At 36.2% G+C, this 26,699-nt stretch overlaps 1 protein-coding gene across 6 annotated transcripts; it reads right to left on the bottom strand.

Annotated features, from left to right (window-relative positions):
• Nucleotides 1–894: 894 nt before the first annotated feature.
• Nucleotides 895–26,596, bottom strand: LOC113706289 (uncharacterized). 6 transcript variants are annotated; one of them, XM_027228158.2, is made up of 26 exons: nt 26,290–26,596; nt 21,375–21,455; nt 21,003–21,140; nt 18,595–18,705; nt 18,386–18,436; nt 18,178–18,278; nt 17,398–17,491; nt 17,191–17,322; nt 16,363–16,614; nt 16,186–16,264; nt 15,869–15,957; nt 15,696–15,779; nt 15,068–15,142; nt 14,936–14,983; nt 11,784–11,879; nt 11,401–11,630; nt 7,677–11,203; nt 7,499–7,578; nt 7,205–7,285; nt 6,046–6,117; nt 5,862–5,967; nt 5,504–5,558; nt 4,703–4,831; nt 4,506–4,623; nt 3,275–3,357; nt 895–1,597 (listed from the first exon to the last, which is right to left on the bottom strand). In XM_027228158.2, exons 1-26 carry the CDS (start codon nt 26,452–26,454, stop codon nt 1,183–1,185), a joined length of 6,492 nt encoding a protein of 2,163 aa, XP_027083959.1. In that variant the 5' UTR covers nt 26,455–26,596; the 3' UTR covers nt 895–1,182. The 6 variants fall into 6 exon arrangements, 5 of the variants coding, with proteins under 5 accessions (XP_027083959.1, XP_027083963.1, XP_027083964.1 ...); XM_027228162.2 differs by having other exon boundaries at nt 21,003–21,136; nt 26,290–26,559; XM_027228163.2 differs by having other exon boundaries at nt 895–1,594; nt 21,003–21,136; nt 26,290–26,559.
• Between the last annotated feature and the right edge of the window lie 103 nt (nt 26,597–26,699).

The raw sequence follows: 26,699 nt of genomic DNA, 5'->3' as shown, positions 1-26,699 counted from the left end.
AAAACTGGGATGCAATGAAATTTGGCTATTCCATTGATGTAGGGCCATGGGAGTGTGTTCCAAGGTTGTATTACAAGCTCAAAAGTTCCTCATAAGCAAAAAGTTATATTGTGGCCATTCAAAGTTTGGTGCACATTTTAGATGTCTTCTCACCAAGACTCACCTTCAAAATAAATTCTGCAAGGCCTACAAACGCTTGATAACTTTCTTGTACGTGAACAATGCACACATGGGAGCATTTTACAAATTTTGTCATGACAACTAAAATTTTTTACAGAGATTAGTTTTTTGGGCCAATCTTGGCCATTTGGACTTTGGAATGATGACCATGTCTTACAAACATTCGTACCCCGTTTCAGCCCCACAATAATTCATAGTAAACAAGCATATTTTCTGCTTCCTAGAAAAAATAGAACTAAATTTGGAAAGTACATTATTCTTACTAATCATGCTTATCTTCTGTACTCTTGACATCGACCAGTGACTTGAATACAGTTGAAGAACATTTTGCTTGCTGCCAAAAAGGGGGGATTGAGAAGCACAAGGGAAAGGAAAATGAGGGAATCAAAATCTTTAAAGAATTAAAGTTGAACTCGGGCATCAGTGCTTGCAGGACACATTTATATTTTCATTAAGAACAAATGATTATTTGAGTTAAGTTGAATGATGATGATAATTGTCTTGAACAAGTGAGGAAATTTTTTTGTATAAATCAGCTGGAAAAAATAAATCTAATAAATATTCAGTACACAGCCTGGTAAAAAGTCATTAGATGTATCAGTCTATCAATTATTATATGACCTGAGCATAGAGATTAAGAAGTAATTCACATGAAAAAAAAATGCTGCAACACCAGATTTACAAGTAAATCTATACTTCAATCAAGACACATGCTTAGCTAATCCTATATTTATATTTTACATCACAACAGCGAATACAATTTAATGTGTATTATACAGCACCTATAAACACAAATCAATTGATTGAAAGAAGAATTGTAACAAAATCTACCAAACTAATTTCCTAAGCTCATGAAACTTGCCTCACCTTGAGACGGGCATCTGCTGATATGGTCTACCACAGCAATGCATCATCTCTTTTGAGGATACAGAGAGAGATCATGGGAGTTAATTGCAGAAACTTCAGGTAACAATACATACATACAATCATGCAAATATCTTGTCAATGTTTTCTTTCCCATTTTCCTTCTCGTCTGCTCTCTCGTTCTCTTCGCTCCATAATCTGCCGAGGTTTGCCACCTCTAGATCCATGCCTTAGAGAGGACCCCGAAACAATCGATTGTCCCTCAAGAGCTGAAACCAAATCTGGATCACCGATGCTACCTGAGTCACCTGAGTCCTTGCTTCCATCAAAATTTTCTTCATAAGTACTGCTGTAATCATCTGGCCTATCTTGTGATTGTAGAATGGTTGGTATTTGGCCTGAAAATTGCCTACCCCCTGATAGAACAACTTTCGGCATTGTTGCCATGGAAGAACTTGTAGTAGCAGTCTCAGATTGCATACTGCCAGTACTTCCTCTCAAGTTACCTTCACCTACTGCTCTGCCATTTTCTCTCTCCCGATATCTTGGTCTGCTGCATAAAGCAGTTAAAGGTAATTTTACCAAATTTAAATTCATCAACCTTGACTACTGACCACCCAATCACTTCACGTCAGCACTAATAGTTAGATCACACCGTGGATAAAATGCATGCTATAAAAGCTGTTTACAAGTGCTTGCAATGTCTAAGAGAGAGAGAGGCTATAGAGCAGACAAAAGCATAATTTCTTTGCGTTGTTAAAGTAACAAACAGCATCAGATTTCTAAAATTGTATCTACAAAACTTTAATACCTGATGACGTAGGTCATTTAATATGTTCCGGTATTTCTACTTGTTAGAATAACCAACATCATTCTAGCTGGCATGGGAAAAAGCAGTTGTTCTAAACACCACAATGACAGGCAGAAAATTCATAGAATAATCCATTTCACAACTATTTGTTTCTGGTGTTCTAATTTCTAAATCTGTAAAATAAGAAATGCACACTGGTTTAATCCTTCATCCTTTTATTTTCCAAAACAAACATAGAAGGAAAGAAAATGTGGCAAAAGGAAAAGCTGCATTTACTCGAGATGTGAAAATGGAACGAGCAAACACTAAAATTGCCTGCCTTTTAAAATTTAAAAACAAAATTCTTGGGCTCCTTCGGAAACCTCACAGCAGAGCTCCCCTGTGGTTGCAGTTGCAGGACCCTGCACCTATCACTCGTTCTGGTGGCCTATAACCACCTTGCACTCCAGCTCCACTAAAGCCCTCCTTTGTCTGTCCTCACTGACAATTCTAATATCAGTAGTAGAACAACCACCCTATTTCTGCTCAACCAGAGCTCAAACTCAGTAATCCGTTCCCCCTCCAAAATCCGCTTTCCCAATAATGGGTATTATTGATGTCCCAGTGTAGATATAAAACATTAAACCTTCAGTATGTAGCATCTATACATGTATGTATCTTGTATACGAACAAAAGATATACACAAGTAGATTCAAACAAGAAAATCACAGGCATGCACCAAAAAGGTGCATAATACATGAATGTCTATAAATAACATGTTTATCTCAGATTAGGCGAATACTTAGTGTATGATGCGTATACAACTGTATATGTTATATTCAAATTAATAGCAATGCTGCAATTGCAGAGAGTTCCAACTGTGACAATTGATATCATGATTCACTGATGGCCTTTGCAGTTGCAATAGTTGGTGAACTTTTTATAGCATTTGTAGCAATGCCGCAATTAGCCGAATTTTATACAGCATTTGTGCTCCAGAAAACTTGTAATTGATACAAGAATCAAGATATATCAACAATGGCTATGGTTAAGTTTCATAGGGGGAAGACATATGGAGATGTTTCAGGAGACTTGCAATTCTAAATTTACTTTAGTCTATCATTTTGCTGTCTTTCAAAAGGGGGGGAGGGGAGGCAATTAGAACAAGTTTTTCTGTTTCTTCTTTTCTTTGACACTATACGTTCCCAACATGTTTGTTCTCATGCCTATAAAAAGAGAAATCCTACTGAAGGGCCCAATATAGCACGCAGTTTATTGAAGGATGCAACCTCAACCATTAGCATCAGACAATTGAAGAAAAGCTAATTCCAAATTTTTAGGAGACAGTCAAACAACGAACAAACAATTATTAACAAGCACGTGAAAGTAAGATACTTGAGAAGTTATCAGATGTGGTCGTGATATTTAATGAAGCCCTACCTACTATGAGTGGACGAGGGAAATTCCCGCCGTGATGGTCGGTTTCCAGATTCCACTTGTTCAAGCTCCCGCTGGAGTTCTCTCTACAAGACAAAACACTCATCCGTATCAGATAAACATGTATCCATGTTCATGTACGCAGTCTACCTTTGGCACATATGCATGGTAATCTTTCAAGCAATCTTCTTCAAGAGATCAAGAAGAAAGATGGTTTAGTTCCATTCAAAAGGATTTTAGAGGCTATAGCAAGGATGCAACTGTAAAGTCTACAGCCTAATCAGGTATAAACTTGCCATCCACTCCTAGATCAGTAGTCCAAGTTAAAAGATAACGAATCCCAATAGCTGAGGTATACTCAGAATAAAAAGCAAAAATTGATACTGAAACTCCATTTTAGCCCAGCATCCCAACCAATTTGCCAAGATATTGGATAACTGAACGCCAACCCAAGTAAATACACTTAAGAATTAAAGTATAGATGTATCTACAAAGCATTATCAAAATGAGTTGTCTGTTGACCTTTTAACCAACCATTTCCCAAATCATTTCAGAGGACAAGCTTATATGATCATCTGCTGAGGTAGTCAAACAGTGAAAAAAGGAATTACCAAAATCAATTTAAAGATCAAAAGTTTCAATATAGACCAAAACAATAGTGTGATTAAGCTAAGGAGATCACACTAAGCTTTATATCTCCACTATTACAGTTTACAGCTTCACAGAGGGGTGAAGAAGATTGTCTTCAGAAACACGCTAAAGGATTTTGGTCAAGCAACTAAAAAGCATCTCAAAATTGGATTATTTATCTTACCAGATGGCAGGTAAGTAAAAGGGATCCAGATACAACTGAATAGGGAAATCCCAGATTGAATGATACTGATAAACTCACAAAGATGGATAACAGAAATGAGGCAATTCTTTCCAACAATAAATACATGGCTGGAAGAATATGGATATTTCTCCGTCACTAGGAAATTACACCATTCATGTGCATCATTATGTCAGAAGGCATTGGGGGAACTACATGAGATGCTTGACTAAGTTACTGACAACTAGAGAGAACATGGTAGTATGAGAAAGAATTATCTATGCAAATAAAGAGTTTGAGAAAGAACTAAAGATGCTAAAAATTGCTAAAGGGCTACATATCTCTGAATCAGGCGACATCAGATCGGATTACCATATGTAAGAACTGATGATCAGGAACATATTAAATGATCTTACAACTTACCTGTGTATTCTTCTCCCTCTCCATATCAAGATTATGCTGCAGTTCCCTGGTTTTTGCACGCTCAAGTTCCAACAGCTGCTGTCTCTCGACGTCCCTTTCTGCTTCAGAAGTCCTCTCTCTGATATGGATTCCAGCATCAACATATTCAGAACTGAACTGGAGTGAAAATAATATAAACAAGGAAAAGGAGGCAGAACCTATCAAGTTCTTGAAGAAGTTCTGCTTCTCGTAAAGCAGCCTCTTCTATGTACTTCTGACGGGCACGCTTTAGAAGTAGCTTCCTTTGCCTGCGAGCTATAATCTCCTCTCTGAGTTTTGTCTTCTCTCTGATTAGAGATTTCATACAGAACTTTAGCAACGTAAATCCATCAAGAAAAAGTGAAGCTAATACATCATTTGATAATAGTGAAACAGAAAAAAAAAATGCAGCAACATATATGTATAAAGTTGTTTTAATTCTGTGATTCCCATTGGTGAATTATCTAGAACCAGAAATCAGCAAAAGAATCCAGAAAGTATCATAGGTTCTCAAATTTATGGGAGACACAAAAATAGAGAAAGATATGGTAGAGGGAATATTTAAAGAAGGAATCAGAAGTGCATTTCAGTCTTCACATTTTCAAAGTACCAGTTGTTGCTGATTCCAAAATGGAACATAATCCTCTTGAAGCATTAAGTTCCTCAGTTCCTTTTCTTCTTTTCTATCCGGCTGCTTTTAGAAGAAGATGTTGCTCTTTACCATTTCAGGAATGTGATACATCTACACTATCTTTTTCTTTCACCAATGACAAATATTGTTAAAAGTCTTTTCACAAAAAATCTGAACATACAAAATAAGACATTGTTTGAAAACATTGCCTTCTGTTGCTCTTTCTAACAAAATGGGGACAAGAACATCATAACATGTTTCTGGATAAGAGATCCAAGTGATACTAAAACCTCCCTAAATACTAGCTACTAATCATAAAAATCCATAGAAATAGCAAGCTGGAGCATACAGAGATCTAATGTGATTCTTGATTTGCTGCAGACGGTTATCATCCTTTGCACAGTCTGCAAAGAGCAAAAGAGGTTGAATAAATGCCAGATCAACTTAATTAACTCTCACTGAGAGATTAGGTACTGTAAACAGCAAGCATTACACTATTAGTAAACAGTGTAATATAAGAAACAACAACTAAAAGGTCATTGATTTTAAAAGGGTCATCTAGTACACTATAAAAATAGTATAATGTTCATCACAACAACAAAAGGTCATCACTCGAAAAGAGCCTTCATTTGGTGCGTATGCCAAAAGTTACAAACAAGGTATAGTAGATTTCTATTATCGGACTATCTAGCAGAGAACTCCATTACCAGCTAGAAAAGGAAGCCGATGCCAATCTTTAATATCATTAGCTGATTCTGGTGAGGCATGCTCTTTCTGAAGAAGTTCCATTTCAATCTCAGCTTCCTCAAATTCCTAAAGCAAAACGCATATTTAGCTACAACAAGAGAATTGGCATATGAAAAGAACTTTTCCACGGATTTTAAGACTGACCAAGCACTTTTTATCCATTTCTTTATGGAAGAAATCAAAGTATGATTGGACAGATGTAAAGTTGGACATAACCTGTAAAATTAGACAAAAGGCGCAAAAGAAAGAGTAAATAATTAGAAAAAGTAACAATTTAGCGAAGTATTTCAGAAAGTGATAGAAAAAGTATGATGTGAATATAAAACAAGTCAATACTGCAATCACAATCACCAAATACAAATACGTTGAGATGATACCAAGAAAGGAATGTGACAAACTGGTGAACAAAGGTAAGCTACCAGTTCAACTTTCTTTCCTAAATAATTGTCTAATCCAAGTAGACACAAGAAGGAAATCATCTCACAATTCAATACTCCAAATCTTCTATCTGAATAAGAACTATGTGGAAGCATGAACAGATGTAAAGTAAAAAGTAATTCAAAATATGAAAGCTAAATAGCCACAGCAATCAGGTCAAATCCAGAAAAACAAAATTTCTGATAAGGCATGATAAGAAAAAAAAATAAACCAAACAAAAGATTTTCCAGAGCCCAGTTACCATGACAAATTCTCATTCCACATGAGAAAGATGATACAAAAGAAATAAACAACCCTCTAAATACAAGATCCTAGTTAGCTAAAGCAGTTGGTGAAAACCCCTAATGTACTGTCTAAATACGGTTGTCATCCATTATTCAATAGTATCTGTGTTCTGAAGAGAAGCTTCAAATGCCTCCATATAAAGATCCAATTCATGATCCAACCTACCCCCCCCTACAAAAATATTAACACCATCGCTGCCACTGCCACCAAAGAAAGGGGCAAAGAAAAAAAGGGTTATCTGCTAGGCCAGATCCTTGCATTTGTGCTAAACTCAAGGATTGGATCATAATAATTTAGCCCATTAAACAATGAGGGGCGAAAAAAAAAGAAAGAAAAACAACTAGGATAGGGTTTTAATCATTTACAAAGTAAAAGGCATTAAAAAAATTCCAAAAGAAAAATAATAAGTCACAGCTACAATACCAAGGTTCATTTCAAAACCTCATTCATCTCAACTCGCTAAACAACCTATCCACGCAAGAAAATAGGAGGTAAACAAAACGCCATTTACCCCCAGGGCATGATAATGGTATTCCACACTCCTGAATTGCAAGATGATAACCAAATAATGCTTCTGTACCTGGAGGATTGATTCGCGTGTACTTCTAAAGTCTGGATCAAGTTGTTCTGGAGAAGCTGAAGAGAGCACCTCTTGCAGCATCTTACACAGACAAAACAAATTTTCCCAGGGGTTAGGATAACATTAAGGCTGAGGTCTCTATGAAAACTCATCGAAAAAGAAAAAAGCTCTCTACCTTGGAAAATTGGACTAGAAGAAGACAGAGAAATAAAACATTGGACCATAGAAAGCCTTTGCTGCCTAAATTACCAACCTAAACCAATATGCCTCATCAAACCAAAGTCAACTGCTTACCTGCTTAGCCTCATCCCCTTCAGCTCTCAACCTACATAAGGCTTGGCAAGCCCTTCTCTCCAAGCTCAAAGGACAGCTTTCTAAAAACAGAAATGGAAATAAAAGCAAAAACATTAGGGACATGCTTAAACTGCTTCCATCTTTTCGGAAATATATAAAGGTAACCAAGAAACAATACCATTCTCCAGCACTCCAATAGATTCAATGTTTTGCCAAACAATTTCAGGTATAAGAGAAATATCTTCAGCAGGAGAATGCAAGCAACAATTTGCAAGGAGTGCTAAAGAAAATTTTGATACGGGGCCTTGACAAGTGGACCGTGTCAGATTTGCTAGGCTTGGGAGAGCCTGATCAGCTGCTGCAAGAAAAGACTGCAACTTCTGCCGCCCAGCAAAAGGTATGCAGTTCAGAAGAAGCGCCATTGCATGGGTTCTTAAAAGAAGTGATGTATCAGATGACACTAGGCAAGCCACCTGATCCCACATACCAGCAACCAGACTTGATAATATTGGCACAGGAGAAATAACCAAGTCTGAGTAAGCTACTCCACCAGTTGGCTTTAAAGATAAAGAAGCTGCTCCACCATTTGCATCTTCACCCATAAGTTTCCTCAAGTGTTTAAGTGCAATAAATCGTTGCTCTGGTTCCGGATGCTTAAGCATGGAAGCAAACACATCGTTTATAGGAGTTTCACAGTTGGGAAGAAGGTGGGTACCTCTCCTTAGCAAGAAAGACAGCCATTTATCAGTCTGCAACCGCCAGGCAATATTTGGTGCCCTGGAAGAAAAGCTTATTATTGCAGAACAGAGTTTATCAATCACACCATCTAAACTGAAGCATTCAGGCACTCCTAGTAGACAATCAAGCATCACTGATGCAACTTCCCAGCAATGTTTTTCCTGAAGCACCAGTATCATTTGTGCATATTCTTGTAGACTGACGTTCCAGCAATCCATGGATACATATTCAGCACTGGTTGGCATAATACCTTCCTTATCAATTTGCGAGGGCACAAGTAACCTTTGTCTGAACATTGACAAGCATTTTGAGTACACAAAGCACTCTGCCGAAGTAATAGCCAACCTTTTTGCCAGTTTACGGTGAATCTTGCAGCATTCATCTAGCGTTGGAAAAAGCTTATTAATGAGGCACTCTAACTCCTCTGAAAATTCAACTATTTCTTCAGAAGTCAATTTACAATCCTTTTCATTTATGTGAACAGCAGTATCTTTTTCCTTTTCAAGGTTCTCAGGAACCTCAGTCGAAGAAGCAAGGTTACAGACATCACCAAGAAACCATGAGCATGACTCAGAGCTGTCATCGAGAGATTCACATACTCTTCCATCACAATAGAGGGATGTCTTAAAAGGAATGATACCCAAGACTCTGGATGTCCCAACCAAAAAGTTTTTGCAACTTTCCATTAGGGTCTGATAGGAACAAAGATAATCATGAAATGAAGTCTTCAGTTCAGAAGAAGCAAAATCAGCCCAGCAGAGGGAGGACTTCAAAATTGTCATTTTGCAGTGGAAGGATAGATCAGGAAAAACTGTGGCTAAAACGAAAATTGTTAATGCCCTGGAATAAATTTTTTGATGTCCTTGATCATTATTGTTCTGCCTAATATCATCAAGAAGCTCATCAAAGCATAGAGACTCAAAATTAGAACATGAATCATCACTCAATTGGATTTCTTCTTTAGAGACCTTATGTAAAGAATGTGCTATGATTGGCTTTAGTAAATGCAATATAGAATCAAGGAACGTCACATCACAGTAATAGCTTCTACAAAGTGACGCCAGAACTTGCACCAACCTAGGTAATTCTGGTACTATTGCTTCCATATGCTCAGACAAAATGGATTCAAGCACAAACAGGATAACAGCCTTTGAATTCTTTGCCACAAAACCTTTCAAATTATCAGGATTCTTTTTAGAATAAAGTTGACCTTGTTCTTGTCCTAGAAAAGGCCATGAACACAAGTCAGAAAACCAACACATCAGATCAGGCACCACAGCCGATGATAGAGATCTCAGCTGCAACCTTACAGCCTCTAGTATGGATTCTCCAAAAGCTTCAAACTCTTTCTTTAGATCGGGAAAGAACTGACTAATCTCAGGGTATATAGCATGAAATGATAGATCCACATATTCTTGACTGGAATGTCCTAGCACTTGCTCATTGCCTGTGTCCCTAACTCTTGATTCTTCAGTCTTCTGCTTGTCGTTTTTCTGATCAACAATATTGTCTACAAGAGAAAGTTCATCAGAAAATATTGATATCAAATATGTCAACTGGGACAGATCTGAACCAAGGAAAAGGCGGTCTTTCAGATATTGTTTGGCATTACGAGACACTGCCATCCAACCAAGATATCTAACCAGAGGAGAGGCAGAACAAGAGAATACAGATACTTTCTGCAGCCACGCTGATGGTGGAATAAGGTTTGCAAGCCGGAAACCATTTTGAACGCTTATGGAGGTACTTGATTCCTCATCGGTGCCACTTGAAGCAATTACCAATCTCCGAAGAAGCACCCATCGACGTTGTACCTCATGCAGCTTGCTCTGATCCAACTGCAAATTTCCTTCTTTGAACTGATAATAAATTGATTTCAGTAGCCCATTGAAGAATTCAGCAAAGTTCAGTATTATATCAACTATACTCTCAGGGGCACAGAACAGTTTGGTTGCTGAGTGCAGCACAAACAAAACACATTGCATGAGAATCTCATGCACAGACTGCTCGTTCCTTTGTAATCTCTGAATTAAGAAATTGCACAAAAGTGCTTGATTCTGCCGCACTAAGGTGATAGCATCTGCAAACAGAATACCATCCGGTGCCAAACTTATGACTTCCTCGCGCTCTTCAATATGTGAAGTATCAATTTCCGCATCCAATGCTGTTTTCTGATACTTTCTATCCAACTCTGCTGCCTCAAGCAGGAGTTCAAGAACAGCTTTATCTCTTTTTCTTTCAAGACCGTCTACTATTTTCAACTCGGTATCTTTCTTTTCTAGAACCCTTCTGACATCTGTCAGTCCATAGCTTTCAGAGTTCCTATTCACATTGCCTTTGTTAATATCCTGAGAAGTGTTCCTGAAGGGCATCATAAAGTAAGGATTAATATAACACTCTGCTGCCAAGAGCAAAGCATCTATGGCAGTATTATGACCTTCTGGAGCAAGAGGACTTTGAGACTGCAGATCAAGAGCAAAACGTCTAAATTCAGAAGCCCTCAACTCACAGTCTCGATAGTTGATAAGCTGCAAATAATCAGCTTGTAAATTAGAGTATTCTACCACAAAAATGTTATTTGGTAGAACATTATCTTGTGATTGCTTGTTTGAATCCTTTGGAATATTGTTTCCCTCCATATTAACATTGCAAGAGTCGGAATCTGACTGTTTTAGGTCTACACTGCACGAAGCATTTGTGAGAGACAAACTAGCCAATTCTGATGGGGCAAAAAGAGCATTTAACTCCTCAGTAATATCCATCTTCCCTGTGATATCAAAATTATCTGTCCTTCCATCACTATCATCTTGACTGTTTGACTTGGCAGAGGCTCCTCCATTTTGGGAAACAGATGCATAAGATGAAACAGTTAATGACTGTGTCTCTGGTGATTCACTAACAGGAAATTTGCGCAGGTCAATACCCACAGGTAGCTGCATGTGAGGCTCTAGGATTGAGAGAAGTACACTGCAGAAATATTTATCACACGAATATGAGCTTATTACCATGGAGCAATAGAATAATCAGTGAAAAGTTCTTGGATACAATACCAAAGCCATCCCACTAAATCATAAAGATTGCAAATTGTATATAAGAGGAAACAAATAGCGAAATCCTAAGAAAAAGGATTTTCACAGAAGATTCTTAGTAAGTTTTCCTATTACCTGGGAGCAACTGATCCTCGCCTCCACTCAGCTTCTAAGGATGGAAGCACAGCAGGTTTTCTCGTGGCAGCACGGATCACGTTCAGTGCTATTGCACAGTTATGCTCCTGCTTTTCAAGAAATGTAGAAGAGACATTTCCAAATGATATCACACTCTTCACTGGAGTCATGGCCGGATCCAGGAAAGGTTCCAGCATTTCTACCAGAAAAAGAATTTGGTGCTTCACATCCTGGAAAACACAGTAATTATGACAGAAAATGGAAGATATGACATTTGGAAACCATGATGCAGAATAAAAAATGTCAAGCACTATTGAAATATCAAAATAACCGCAGAAACTATAGGAGGACTAAAACATCAGGAAATTTTACCAAAGCCCAACCTTGTATTTGGCCATTATATCATCCACTTTCCCAGATAATGCCAACACTAAATACTTGAGGGCTGCACGTGCACGAGCAAATAAGACTTGAGCACCCTGACAAACAGGCCAGATAAAAGGTGTAGGTTTAAGATTTTTTATTGTAGGAAAAGGTCATTCTGCAAAGAAAAAAATTGTGATGACAGAAGCTACCCAAAACAGTTCAAGCAATAGCAAAGATGGTGTTTATTTTGCAAGCAAGACACCAAGGCAGCTGAGGAAATTTGAACAGAGCTATTCAGGTACAAAGAACTCAAGTGAGACAAGCAGCTATAGACTTTCAACATCTTATAATAAGCTACAAGCAGCATTTTTTATTTTGGAAAAAGCTGATCTTGGGAAGCAGGCCTTAGTTGATTTCCAAAGACAGCTTTTAGCTTTTAAAAACATGAATAACAGAAATATGTTATTAAATCTTTCAACAAATTTCCAAAATTAACTTTCGCTATGTTTGGATTGTTATTTTATATACTGTAACAATTTGATATATGTGAGATAAAGAGGTGATTAAAAGATGTATTCACAGAAAAAGTAGAAATTTTTTGACAAAAAATCACAATCCAAACAAGGCATTTATTTTTTCAACAATAACTTATCTCTTGATAGTTTTTCCTAAGCTGTTGAGAACAAGCCCTCCAGAAACTTTGAATGTGTAAATAAGATGTGCATGGCTCAGCATTGGCTCCAGATTGCAGCACATATATGATTGACGAAATATCTTGAAATTTATGTCAAAGTAACAGGTGTAAAGGTAAATGAACTTTATTCTGGTGGAGTAAAAATAAAAGGAGCAATAGGTTCTGACATATTCAATTTTGGTTGAGCAAATGATTGTAATTGCTTTCTGTAACACCAGATATCTGTTAGCAACTTTCGTGTTCAAATATCCATGTTCACTGAGTGTACACCAGGCACCCAAAGGTCAGCAATGGAAGGCCATGATTTTATCTTTCTTCACCTGTCCCTTTTCATAGTTCAATTCAAGATAAAGGCCCGCCAGATGATTTTGTCCGTCCAACAATCAAGAAACATGAAAGAGCACCTCTTCCCACATGTAAGTACTATTACACACCCTGACAGATAATTTTGTCTGCATACTGTAAATTCTCAAAACCCAAATGTACAAGAGTTGAAAAGGACTTCATGTGGCCAAACATTTAGAGTAGGGAGCTTAGATGTCTGACCTAAACATGCTAACGACACGACAACCCAGAATTACAGATTATTTAAAATCCTGAGACATTTGACATGGCCATAAATTTAGACACTGGTGTTCTAGATGTGTGATCTAAAGACACCCATGAAGGGAGACAATACAGACTTCCTACCAGAAACTTCACCCATGTGTGATCTAAACATGCTAATGACACAAGACAACCCAGAAGTACAGATTATTTAAAAACCACAGATGTCTGACATGGCCAGAAATTTAGACACTGGAGCTCCAAATGTGTGATCTAAAGACAACCATGAAGGAAGACAATACAACTTCTTAACGGGAGCTTAACAGAAAGAAGACTGGAGGTGTTACAATTGGATGGTAGTATATTTTAACATATTTGCTCCTATGGGGTAAAAGAAATAACCATGCAGCATCCCTCAAGCCAACCAAGGTCAATAAGTTAGTTGAAAGAAAAGGTTATAAGCTTTTTTTCCCAAGCTTAAATACAGTTTTCTTATTCTGATATCCGGAATCTTCATATTGGTCCATTAAAGATGAATCTAAGATATGTCAACAAAGTAATCTGAATATTTTATGCAGTGGTATACCTTCCACAGTAATTTTTATTGCAAATCTTTGTCTATAAAAGACACAGTTGTCTAACAAAGACACAGAAGAAACGGTCATCCTTTTCGTTTAACTTGATAAGCGTACCAGCATGTACCAACATGGCATTACAAATGTAGAATTTTTTAGCAATTATGCAGAACAAAAATCCTTAGTGTAGAAATTTGTTGTATATTTAGTCTCCATATCAGTACTTGTATCTTAAAAGGGAATTCATAATGTGCAAGACTAGCAGAAAAACAAATTACCATCACATGCATCTTAAACAGATCATTCTCTGGTTAAGCATTTTACTGTATTCCACAAAGCAAAAATTAGGAAAATGCAATCCATTAACATATGCCAAAGAAACCTAATATCAGACCAGAAGACAATTGACTAATTAATGGTAGATAAAAGAATAATGCTGAAAATCTAGGGTAGGGGGTTTGCCATGGATTGAAAAACATGTGAGGCCGCAAGGACCTATCGATTTTTGGAAGATATTGTGCATGAATCAGGTATATCATGGTAAATTCTTCAGAAAATTTTCTCATCCACAATGGAATGTGACAAGTACTAAAGTATTCAATAAGCAAAGAAAATTCTTCATTATTTCCCCTACAATTTAAGTAATATATAAAAATAAAAAGTGTTGATGGCCAAAAACTCAATGAAGCAATTGTGTTGCCGCTCTCATGACTAATATCCAATACGCAAATAGAATTTAAGGAATATATAAAAAATAAAAAGTATTGATGGATAAAAACTCAATGAAGCAATTGTGTTGCCGCTCTCATGACTAATATCCAATACGCAAATATAAAAAATAAAAAGTGTTGATGGCCAAAACCTGAATGAAGCAATAGTGTTGCCACTCTCATGACTAATATCCAATACGCAAATATAAAAAATAAATAGTGTTGATGGCCAAAAAATAAATGAAGCAATAGTGTTGCCACTCTCACGACTACTATTCAATATGCAAACCATAGTATAAATGATCAAATGTGCAGGACAAAATGTGACTGCACACTATCATAATGATAGAAAATAAACCATTTACACTGAAACAGAACTATCAAAACAGTCAGAACGTTTTGGAGTATTCGTGCATGAACACACGACATGAATTTCCATGTGTTACAGCACTATATATGCATGTTAGTACATAGAGAAGGAATCAGCATGGTTCTAAATTTATAATGCAAGTTGATAATAAAGTTCAAAAATGTAAAGACAGCTCTACTCTTATCTGATTCTTATAATCATACTAATCAGTAATTCTAACTAAAAATTATTTTCTAGCTACTAAAATTATTGATAACTCAGCACTGCCATATACCTGTAATTCGGTGAAAAGGTCTTCCACAAGCTCCACAGCTAAGTCAATCTGCATTAGAACCAAACTATCACTTCAGAGATTTCACTAAGAGACCAAAAAATAATGGATGCAATGGATCAATGCATATCTTACCTTCGCAACCACTTGAGCCATCCATGGTGCTAGCACACAAGAGCAGAGATCAATAAGGACACATGCTGCCTTAGCCTGTAGGAAAAAATGACACCAAAATGCTTTAATTTCTGGAAAGTAATGAATCTGTTGACCAGCAAAGCTAAGATGTACATGGCAAAGTAGTTCTAGCTCCAAGGAACAATAGTGATATTGTTTACAATTGCATATATCATGCATTTTAATCTTTCTTCCCTCACGTTTACATGGAAAAAAGTATCACAAACTACTTATGCTTGTTTACAGCAAACGTCTTCAAATAATTGAGATTGCCAAGAACAACAAAGACCTAAATCTACATATTACACGAAAATCTTATGCAATTCACTCTCCAAGAATTATAAATGGATATAACATTCTACTCTGATATGCTCTATGGGCTACTTCCAGATTAATAAAAATAAGATCTAGGCTTTTGGATGCTCAGGCCCACAACATGTTTAATTAATAAATGGATGTATTGATGTGCGTATGGGTGCATGAGACAAACAAGAGGCTTCGAAGATGAACCCATATTCTCAAGCAAAAAGTGCATCATCACCTCCAAAACTAAAATTTAGATGAGAAAAGAAACAGGAGAAAGACAAACATGTGAAGGGGAAAATGATGCCAAGTAGCCTGCACAAGCACGAAGAAGAGGACGATAAACTGATGAAGATGACATTGCCACAACCTGCAATTTTTTTTACACAAAGCCAAGAAGGTTCTTTCATAGGGCAAAAGAATAGAAAAATCATATCAATATCAAAACCACCATAATACCTCTGACAGGGCACGTTGCACAAAAGGTTGTTTCCATTGTGAGAAGGAATCATCTATTTGATCTGGACCATTGACAATTGGACGAAGTGCTACAGAAGAAATATAAATTTATGTTAATAAAAAATGTCCAAAACTCTCCAACAAAAAATTGAAAGACTATTTAGATAGCACAAAATAGTGACATTCTTGAAATTGTGGGAAGAATTATAGAATAAGGATATGCACTTGAAAAAATTTTCACTATCAATTGGCATTGCTGCTAATCTCATGCATTTGTTATCCACACTCAGACAGATCCAAAATATGAGGTCTAAAACCTGGAAGCAGTGCTTGTACTAGAGGTAGTGCCAACCAAAAGTCCGAAATGCTATCCGCCAATTTGCTGCAGAGACGAGGCTGTGAGACACCAAATTTAAGTATTAATTGACGCCCAAAATAGGAGGCATTTAGCAGTAAATAGTATTGGTTACATATGACAGGGTGTTGCAATCTACCTGGGAGGCACAAGCATACAGTAGGTGCAACAGTCCTTCTTCCACTGTTGCAATATCCAAGATATTCAAATAGTTAGGCTCAGGATTACAATCTGGTGGGATTATTTCTTCTCCGAACAAGGTCGAGTAATCAACAAAAGAGAGAGGCCCATGAGTTTCAGATTTAGATGCTTCATCAGAGGCTATATCAGAGGCAGCACTAGGACCTTCTTGCTCTGCAGGATCTGTCAACTTCAACAGAATTTGAGATGCCTGAAATAGAGCATGAGAAAGGCCATCAGGATGAAAATTTAGGCCATTCAAAAGAGCATACAACTTTCCAAAATAAATCCCTTAGGTCATGAGTGTCAGCTTATTTGCATAAAAGCCTTGCTAAACCATACAAGTGAAGAAGTACAAGACATCGAGGGAGGAGACAAAAAAATTGGGGGAGCAAGTAGTGGAGCATTGTTTCATTTTGCATGTTGACTTCTAGATTCCTAGTCATGTTTCATTGAGTTAATCATCTTCCTTTGCAAAGCCATCACACGAGGCCTCCAAAACAGAGCCTTTTTCATCTTACTTTGTTCCAAAACTTACATTTGATTATATGACTTATGGCCCTATGATATCAATATATCATCAGCCTCATATATTTCGTCATACTTGAGAACCATTCAATTTTCATGCAAAGGTCAAAGGGATATTTAAAAGATGCGACTTTAACATATAAAATAACAGACATTTAAAGTTAGACTCCCAAGAGAAGTAACCTAAAATGAAATTCTTTTAGTTTTTCAACACAATGTACTTTTTTTTAACAAAATAAAATGAAGAAAGCATAATTACCATTGCACAAACTTTTCCCAGGTTCTGATCTTTATAAGCTAGCCTCAACAACATGAAGATTGCATCTGGGCGAAAAACCAAGTAACTGGAGGAGGGCAAGGTAGACGCAGATGCACTACGTAATCTCCTTGGCTAAATGGATGATTAAAAAAAAACAGTAAGTCACAATTAAATAAAATTTAAGAGGAAGCAAGAACTCAAAATCACCTCAAAGTTAGAGGAAACAGTGAAGGCCACCGAAACTTGACTATTCTTAGAAGCTTCATAGTCTGAAACATTGCCTGCAACCTTAGCAGCTTCCCTGCAAAAGTTGGAAAAAAGTTGCAAGGAAACATCGCTTCCTGAAGTTAAATCCCCACAACTCTACTTTTCAGTATGCAAAGAATCACTCAAAACAAAGGCCAATCATACAATCATCATCAAAATCTCATCCCTGGATGCACTCAAGCCAACAAACTTTCGCTCCCCTTTCTCTAAAGGAAATGATATCTGGAACAATTAACTCTAATTCAAAAAAAATTTTAAATTTCTATAGAGAGTCAAAAAGAAGGATAAGCAGCTCCTCCTTTTAGTTGAAAGGCAAAATAAAGGCATGTGACAAAAATATGAACAGACCGCACTTGATGTATATTAACTTTTCACTTTAAAAACAAATCAATATTCAGCAAAATAGGTCTATTTTTGAAAAGGATAATTACTAATTCCAAACGTGTGCAAGAAGATATAAATACATATCCAGGTTGACATACAGATATATGTGCATACGTTGATGTATGTGACACCGTGACTATACACACAACACAGACACGAAGGAAGAGATATACATATACATGTGTGTATGCAATGATGCGTGCAGCGTGCCCATAAATGTACTCATGTTCATGTGATTTATCTGTGTGGGGAGAGAGAGAGAGAGAGAGAGAGGAAAGCAGCTGATTTGAATGTCATCACAAAATTTTTAAAAACATGGAAAGCAACTCTACCGACCTTTCATTTACAACACGTAGGATTGGATAAAATGGACCAACGAGCATAGCAAGAAACCTTAAAGTAGGTTCGGCAGCTTCTGAAAAGCCATTAAGATCCACCTGCATGCAATCAAATGGCATTCTGAACACAAATGAAGAACTTTGGATGGAAGATCATGCTTATGAAACTTTAGATGTCTAAGATTTACAAATTCAGAAAATTGTACCTCTAGCTGAGGAAGGAAGGTCACCAATCGGCTAGTCATCCCCTGAAGCAACTACAAGGAAAAAGTTTAGAAAGCAACAAGAATTAATGATACATATGTACATCTGTAAGTACATATGCAACTGTTTTGCATGCAATTATATATTACAAAATCATGAACAAGATCAAGATTCATGCTCACTTTAAGTTATGTTCGATTAAATGTCTCACCTGGAGATGCATATCATGAGCATCCTGCTTGTGAGACATTATGTGTGGAAGCAGGTAATTAACAATTGGTTGAAACTCTGGTTCAAGACCAGGTATAGAAATCCCAATCAACTGCAGAGAAGACACAGAAAATAGTCAAGTAGTAGAAGCTTAGTCAGCATGCAACCACAAGTATAAAGAGTAAATGGGGATGATAAGATAAAAAAGAGCTGCTGAAAACTTCATTTACTTGGAGGTAAAGCTAAAAGTAGGAATTAAGTGGTGTGACAACAAAAAATGCATCCAACCGAGGTTGCAAAAAGCTTGCAAACTCATATAATGGAAGGAGCCAATTTTTGTTTAGTTCCATGATAAAAGACAGACTACTATACAAATTATATCCATGGCCAGAGACATTAAGAAGCACCAACGAACTTCATATGAAAAGAATAAAAACCGGATTTTGCATCTTCAATGAATTTTTTTTTATAAGCATTGATTTGATTTAACGTTCTAAGCATAGCACTTTAACCATTGACTTTATCATATGCAATAAATTAATCCTAAATAACAATCTTACATTGTAAGGGAACTGGAACTACAGCTTTTCAACAATGATACAGGTAGCCAAACAGATTTCCAACAGTTACAAATCAATACAGTAAGATACCCTATTTAACATTAAAAATAACAACAAAATACAAGGCACAGTTTAAAAAGAATAAACCACCAAACCATCAGTACAATACAATCAATTGCTTGTTAAAGATGGCCTACACCTATGGCTGAAATATTGCTTGCAATTTTCCATCTAATACTCAGTTTTAAAACTTCAAGATAACTCGACCTTTTTCTGCTATGATCATAAGATACCTTTTTGAAGTTCCTTTGTGTAACATGCAGCTAGTGGAAATAACATTAAAAATAACAACAAAATACAAGGCACAGTTTAAAAAGAATAAACCACCAAACCATCAGTACAATACAATCAATTGCATGTTAAAGATGGCCTACACCTATGGCTGAACTATTGCTTGCAATTTTCCATCTAATACTCAGTTTTAAAACTTCAAGATAACTCGACCTTTTTCTGCTATGATCATAAGATACCTTTTTGAAGTTCCTTCGTGTAACATGCAGCTAGTGGAAATGGATGAACCTTTTCTGGTCATTACACAAACTTAGCAATTCTGTGTAAAACCCAGGGAACATTAATCTTACCAAACAAGCTCATGAATTAATTGGATGCAAATCAAACACCAGCCACATAAACGAGATTTGCACAAAGTTGATTGACTTTCCTGATGAAACAACAAAATTCTTATTTTTTTTGTGTTGTGGGGGGGGGGGGAGCAGGGAGGGGGGAGGACACAATTAACCTTCCATGAAATTAGGCATCCTTCGCTTGATCATATAAGCAGAAGGTAGCAATTGAAGAGAACCCAATTCTTATAGAAATATGCACCCATCTTGATGCACACAGAAAGCTAAAAAGATTGTGCCACTCAAAATCCCAGTAATCCATTCACCATAAGTTTTTGGCCCAAACGTCATGAAAGGTGTTAATAATCTAGAGCAACTGAGACAGGTATATCTGGCTGGCACCAGAAAACAATGGAAAATATTTTGTTTCTGTTTGTTTTTTCCTACAAGACAAGTAAACTACAAAACCCTAAGCACAGCCCAAAATAAGCCAAGAGAAAAGGAAACTACAATTATTACACTACACTGACTGATTGAAACCAATCAAGGGCCCATGTACAAGAACTCAAAAACTATGGATCATGAGGAATGCACATCCTAACCTGCAAGTAAAGATGCTCTTTCCATTATTTAAAAAAAAAATTCCACTTTTCTTATAACCGCATGCAACAGCTCCGAGGCAGCAGTGTAGACAAACCCATTAGAATAAGTTAATTTAAGCTATTTTATAAGCTTCAAGTAGTTTTAAGGCGTTGGGGTTTACTTATTTAAGCTATTTTATAAGCTTCAAGTAGTTTTAAGGTGTTGGGGTTTACTTATCACCTATTTTAAAATTATTTGAGCTCAAAAGAAAATATCTGGAGATGCTTTCAGAAGCTATTTTAAAATAGCCAGATAAGGAAAAATAACCTTCTCTTAAAACAGATTCTTCAGGAAAAAAATTCTGAATCAGCTAAAGAAACAGGTAAAATCCTTAAACTCTTTCTACTATTTGACTTAACAATGATATATATAAACATGGGGAACTGTAAAAAAGACAAATGAATCCTCAAATGTAACACTGCTCAAGCTATCAATTAAAAGCTCAAAAATGCTGTAATAAGAAAGGAACAAAAGCAGAGAAATGCAAAGAAAAGCAATTGACAAATAACTATGCACGATCAATACACACACACATATATATATATGTGTGTGTATGTATGTATATGTATAAATCCAAATCTGACCTGAATGAAAAATATAGCAATCGGGTTTCCCCGCAAACAAGATATTCGAACAAAGCGACAGGGACTGTAGTTCATTGGGTAAACGATGTCTCGCCGAGGTGCTTCACAGCGGGGTCGAACTTTTAGAAATGTCTCTGGCTATGAAGAAAAATTCATAAGACTCCAATTGCAATTCAGGAAGGAAAGAAAATTGTATTTCTGAATCAAAAGTTTAAAGGGGTTTCTGTAGCCACCAAAGAGAGGCAATAGAAGTCTTGTACAAACAGCCACTATCAAGTACACAAATAACCATTAAATTACTTTCTTTGCTGGATTTGAAATTTAATTCAATTATTCAATCAATTCATAGGTGAAAGCGTATAATTAACCAACCTTGTATCGCAAGCCCACTGAAATTTCCCATTCCAACACGGATTTATTGTACATCCGTACATGTGAAAGTAGGCATGGTTCCTGCAATAAAGGCAACATCAGAAAACAAAAGATGACATCTAAATGGGGATCCCTTTAGGCAATCAACAAGTGCAACCACTGGAATAAATGAAAGGAATTACTTTCCTTCAAGGTATAATAACATCCTGAAGATGCAAAATCATTCATACAATCATCACCAGATGACTATAAACCATCTAAAGCCATTTATCAAAAGTCATGTTAGGACTTATCCATATCTCACAGTGTATTCAATCTAGTGAAATATGAATTTTTGCATCAATAATATTTTGCTCAATCAGCATTTACTACAAAATAACTGCTAAGGGGAAGCGCACACCATTTACAGCAGATACGCTCATGCATCAAGCAATTAATTGGAAAGCAAATTAGTTTTTCTAACACAAAGGGGGGGAAAATTCCTGGAGCACCTCAACTGTAGAGTTTTTAGCATGATATTCTCCTTTCTCTTTCTTTTCATCTTTTTCCACATCCTCCTACTCCACTGATACACATGCACCCTTCACTTGGCAATGTCTAGAAATGGTCGACATGCTTGTTTTTTCAGAGCTACTTCAAATCAATCTTTTCTGTCACTAGTTTAAAAACAGCTATGGCACACCTCTGTAGTAGCAATTGCATCAGCCACAATATTTGTTACAATAGTTAAAGATACCTTGCTTCCATTCAATGGAAGATCTACATCAGGGGCATATGCACAGAAAATTATATTGCTATCCACAAAATCTTAAAACAATTTAATTTATTTCCCCCATTAAGTTGTTGAGAAGTAAACATATACATATGACTGAACTTGTAATTTGATGGAAATGGAGCATCAAAGAATCCAAAAAAGCCTCTTGCTTCTGCCATAAAGTTCTCTTAAAACTTCTTGTTTTTGCACTCCATTGGTGTGGAAACATATATATATATGACTGAACTTGTAATTTGATGGAAATGGAACATCTAAGAATCCAATAAGCCTCTTGCTTCTGCCATAAAGTAATCTTAAAACTTGTTTATGCACTCCATTGCTGTGGAATTTTTTTTTGTTAAACTCCATTGTTGTGGACTTATTTTAATTTAAAAAAAAAAAAGTATTATTATCTTAGTATGCCTATAACTCCAAAGGAGATATATCACTTCTACTTGTTATTTGAATATTGTCACTATGTCTTACTCCTAAAAAACAAAAATAAATAATTAATATTGTTATTGCCCCTACTTCAAATCATTCTTGGCTCTACCACTAATTTCATGTCAAATGAAAAGATGCTCATGATTGTAGTGGACACTTTTTTCGTCCCTTCTGAGAAGGAAGGACACATAATTGTATCAACAGCATTGATGATCTGAGTTAAGTATATTTCTTGAGTGTCTGTCTGCCAGATAAGGCAAATTTGTTAGGAGCAAATTATCTTGATAGCCATTAAATTTTTCGAATAATCGAGTTTTGACCATTCAACTATTAATAGTATGTTTTTACCCACTAAACTATTAAAAGTATAAATTTTGGGCCATTCTATCTGATTTTCCCTTTAATTCTATCAAATCTAACAATTAATAGTATGTCTCGTAACTCATGCAGACCCTTTGATCTAACAGAGTTAACGGTGAAATCAGACGGAATGACCCAAAATTTACACTTTTGATAGTTTAATGGGTAAAGACGTGCTACTAATAATTGAGTGGCCAAATCTTGACTGTTGAAAAAGTTTAGTGACTACCTGGATAATTTGCTCATTTGTTAGAGTGGGGTCATTATTGGAAACAAAAGGTAAAATGACTGATCTTTTAGGTGCCAAGTATTAGAGGACAATTCAGAAAGGCTAATGAGGCATGGGGAACAGAAAATTGGATATAAAATGTAAAATGACTGATATTTTAGGAGACAAACATTATGAGACAATGTGAAAAAAACAAATGAAATAACCAACCTTAAAGGGATATACAAGTAGATAAGGTTATAAAATCATGTAGGACGACTTCAAAGTTCTTAATAAACAGTGTGCCGAAAATTAAAGAAGAGAAGCAGTGATAATAGCAGTCTTTCTAAAGAAAGGAAAAGACTAAAGGCTTGACCAACCTAGTTTCAATCATTAACAAAGAATTTATCAGTACCTGAATCAATGATGGTGGATTTTTTTTAAATTATTTGATATTCATGCAACTAAATTGTGATTGGAAGAATTCTATTTTAATGTGCTAGGTCAGAATTTCTTTTGGGTTGTTCAAAAGGGCAGGATTGCCGGACTTTTAACAATCAATCTGTGCGTGCAGAGTTACTGTAGAATAGAATCAACTTCTGTATTTGCCATAGGCATTAGAAAATGTGATTTTTGAAACATCTCGCTAACATATTTGTAGAACCATGGCAAGCAATACGCGTACTACCTTTTGGATTGTATTTTAGTAATTTCTGATCCTCCCATTTTCATCTCTTCTCCAAATCAATTGAATTTCCTCTTTTAAAGAATAATGAGTTAAATACTTAAATAATAAGAACAGTTTCACAATCCCAAGTCTCTGTTAAGCAAAACAAAGTAAATCTATTTGTAAGTTATGGCTTTACCGTGAACTTCAACAGTTTCTCAAAAGATTCGAAACAGAAGTATAAACATCTTCAACTTTTTCCGGTCAAGTAATATTTTCAACCAAGTAAATCAACAGCTAAACCATTATTGTAAAATCAATACAATCATACAAATCTCTTCCTTAATTTCTCTCCAGTACTTGGTCTTTGTTTTGCTTTCCAAAACCTACCAATGACCATATATGGAGCAAAGATATCCAGAGATAATGACAATATTAAGGCATAACAGACCACGTAGAAAAACTTGATTGATACAACTTGGAATTTACATTGAAGTGCATCTAGTTAGTTAATCATTTAAATAAATAAAAAGGGTATAGTCTGCAAGAAGGAAGCACTAGTTCCAAGTTTTAATTACTTAAACTCAGAATTTTTAGCGCAGCAAAAAGAACAGAAAAATCAGCTTTTGGCTGAAACAGATTACAAATAACATTAGGGTTGTCTCAAATTATCGCCTTAAGCTTCACTAGTCACCTGTCATATTGGAAGTATAATAACAAACAAAGGACATTATTCGCGAAGAAGAAATGAAAATCCACCAATTATGGTATTCAGTAGTGTCCTTGCAAATAGGAGATGGAACAGCAAAGTAAATAATACCATGACTATTCCTGTCCAGATAGTAGCTTTGACAGCCATGTGCCCATTTATGGTAGCATTTGAATGGTATTTTTAACAACTGATCTGTCCAATGCAGCATACTCGTTACCAGTATTCTAGATGGTGACATTGGGGTCAATTACACTTGTCGCTGGACCTCAAGTGAAAGGCAAATTGCCAGAGGGCACGTGATTTTAGATACTGAGGCAACCTCCAAGGAATGGAAGATGAGTTCCTTGTGCCTTTCAAATTTAAGGCGCCCACCACGACTCATTTCATAATAATTTATATGCATTGAAATTTATCATCATAGTTTTCATAATAAGCCGGCATAAACCTCTTGGAACCAAGCAAACTACTGGTTATAATTCTTCTATTAATACTAATTGACTTGCAAACCTATTCATAAAGATAGAGAAGCTGAGTACTGATGAAATGAAATTAGGTGCTACTGATTAAAAAAGAAAGAAACAGGAATACATGGATAATGTTCTTAAAAAATTGACCATTACACTATTCGTTGGCTCTGTATAAAGAGTTTGAATTTCTCCAAAATAGACAAGCAGTGAGACTTCAAGCTAAATAACAGACAAGCGTACTCACAAAAATTCTGGCATTTATTAACTTTCATTGTTCTACTTTGCAATATTTCAAGGAAAGCATGTCATCTCTAGTACATAAGCTTACATCATGCAATGATTCAGTATCACCATTGTCACTGCTTGTTCAACTTCTCTCAAGATACTAAACAATGCATACGTAAATAAAAAGGAGCAAAGACGAGTACATCTATTACTTAATTATTCAAATCTCTTAGAGACAAATCCAAGGCAAAAAGAATATTCAGTAAATACAAAACCAGAAGCAAGATTTTCACCTGATACTACCATATTAGCAGACATACTCTTAAGTTGACAACCGTACACCATTTGCATCAAAAAAAAAAAAAAGACAATCATACACAATCGGCATGATTCAATGTAAAAAGACCAATAACACCTGCAACATGAAAAACACCTTTAAAAATTTTCTAACGATAATTGATGATATTTAACAAATATCAGCATAACACTCAGAAGTTCCATGGGTAGCAAATCAGTTCTTCAAGTTTGAATCCATAAACCCTACAACTCCAGAATTAGACTTCCTTTGGTCAAGCAATCGACACCAACAAATATGGCAATGTAAGATGATACTGGAAATGCTGATGGGTTACCAATAAACGTTGGTGAGCATGTGGTCATTGTCCAAAATAAATACCTCTAAATTCAGTGCCACCACAACTTTGATACAACATTTATCTTTTCAAATTCTGGGAGCCTTCTCAAAGCTTCAGGGAACTTAATTCGCCATCTTATCCTATTCACTACTAGTTTTCACAGCCTCCATCAACCACCCGCACTCAATCCACTTCTACTTAAACTCCAAAACACGCCCGTCACAATTCAACTCAATCAAAAAAGAGATAACCGCTTTCTAACCCAAAAACCCTAAACTTTCACCAACATTAACTAAATTTCAATCAACTCTACCCTTTACGATCCATCAAACAAGAAACAAAACTAGCAAAAACCCAGTTCAAATTAACTATCTCAAAGCAAGACAACAAACTCAAACCAAAAAATTCAACCGAAAAATCAGATTAAATAAGTGTATCCTTACATCAAGTTCAAGAAGGATCCATTCCTTGGTGTTGGTCCCCGTGGACCAGTGGTTCCGGAGGTCGGTATCCAAGACATGGCTGGCCTTCTGGGAGGGTGATTCTCGCGAAATAGCCTTTACTTTGAATGGTAAAGGCTTCACTCTTGGCTCCAATTCCACCTCCATTGGTGAGCTTAGTGTGTGTCACTGTGTATTTTATGGCAAAGGGTTATGCATGAGGAGAATTTGGGGGAAACGGGTCGAGTTTGGTCTGAAGATGATCTAAAAAACCCGGATTGATATTGGACTTGAATTTGGGCTGTAAGAAGTAAGGACAAAACTGTAGAGTAGAAATTTTTTAGTGCGAGTGATTTACCTTGATGCCTCTCAGTTTCACTTTATTGCACATAAGGCCCTTGGGTTCTTGTCAC

This window comes from Coffea arabica, chromosome 8c (genome assembly GCF_036785885.1).
Source record: "Coffea arabica cultivar ET-39 chromosome 8c, Coffea Arabica ET-39 HiFi, whole genome shotgun sequence".
Taxonomy (NCBI): Eukaryota; Viridiplantae; Streptophyta; class Magnoliopsida; order Gentianales; family Rubiaceae; genus Coffea; species Coffea arabica.
The sequence above is the reverse complement of the archived record's forward strand: the minus strand, read 5'-3'. Positions and strand labels throughout refer to the sequence as shown.

What these genes read in the sequence shown, in the direction of transcription:
- LOC113706289 (XM_027228158.2), bottom strand. Translation starts at nt 26,454, where the DNA reads ATGGAGGTGGAATTGGAGCCAAGAGTGAAGCCTTTACCATTCAAAGTA. An exon ending in TGTATGCTTGTGCCTCCCAG is followed by an intron (nt 16,265 to 16,362) that starts GTAGATTGCAAC and finishes GGTGTCTCACAG; the next exon opens with CCTCGTCTCTGCAGCAAATT. An exon ending in TATTGGAGTGCTGGAGAATG is followed by an intron (nt 7,579 to 7,676) that starts GTATTGTTTCTT and finishes TTCTGTTTTTAG; the next exon opens with AAAGCTGTCCTTTGAGCTTG.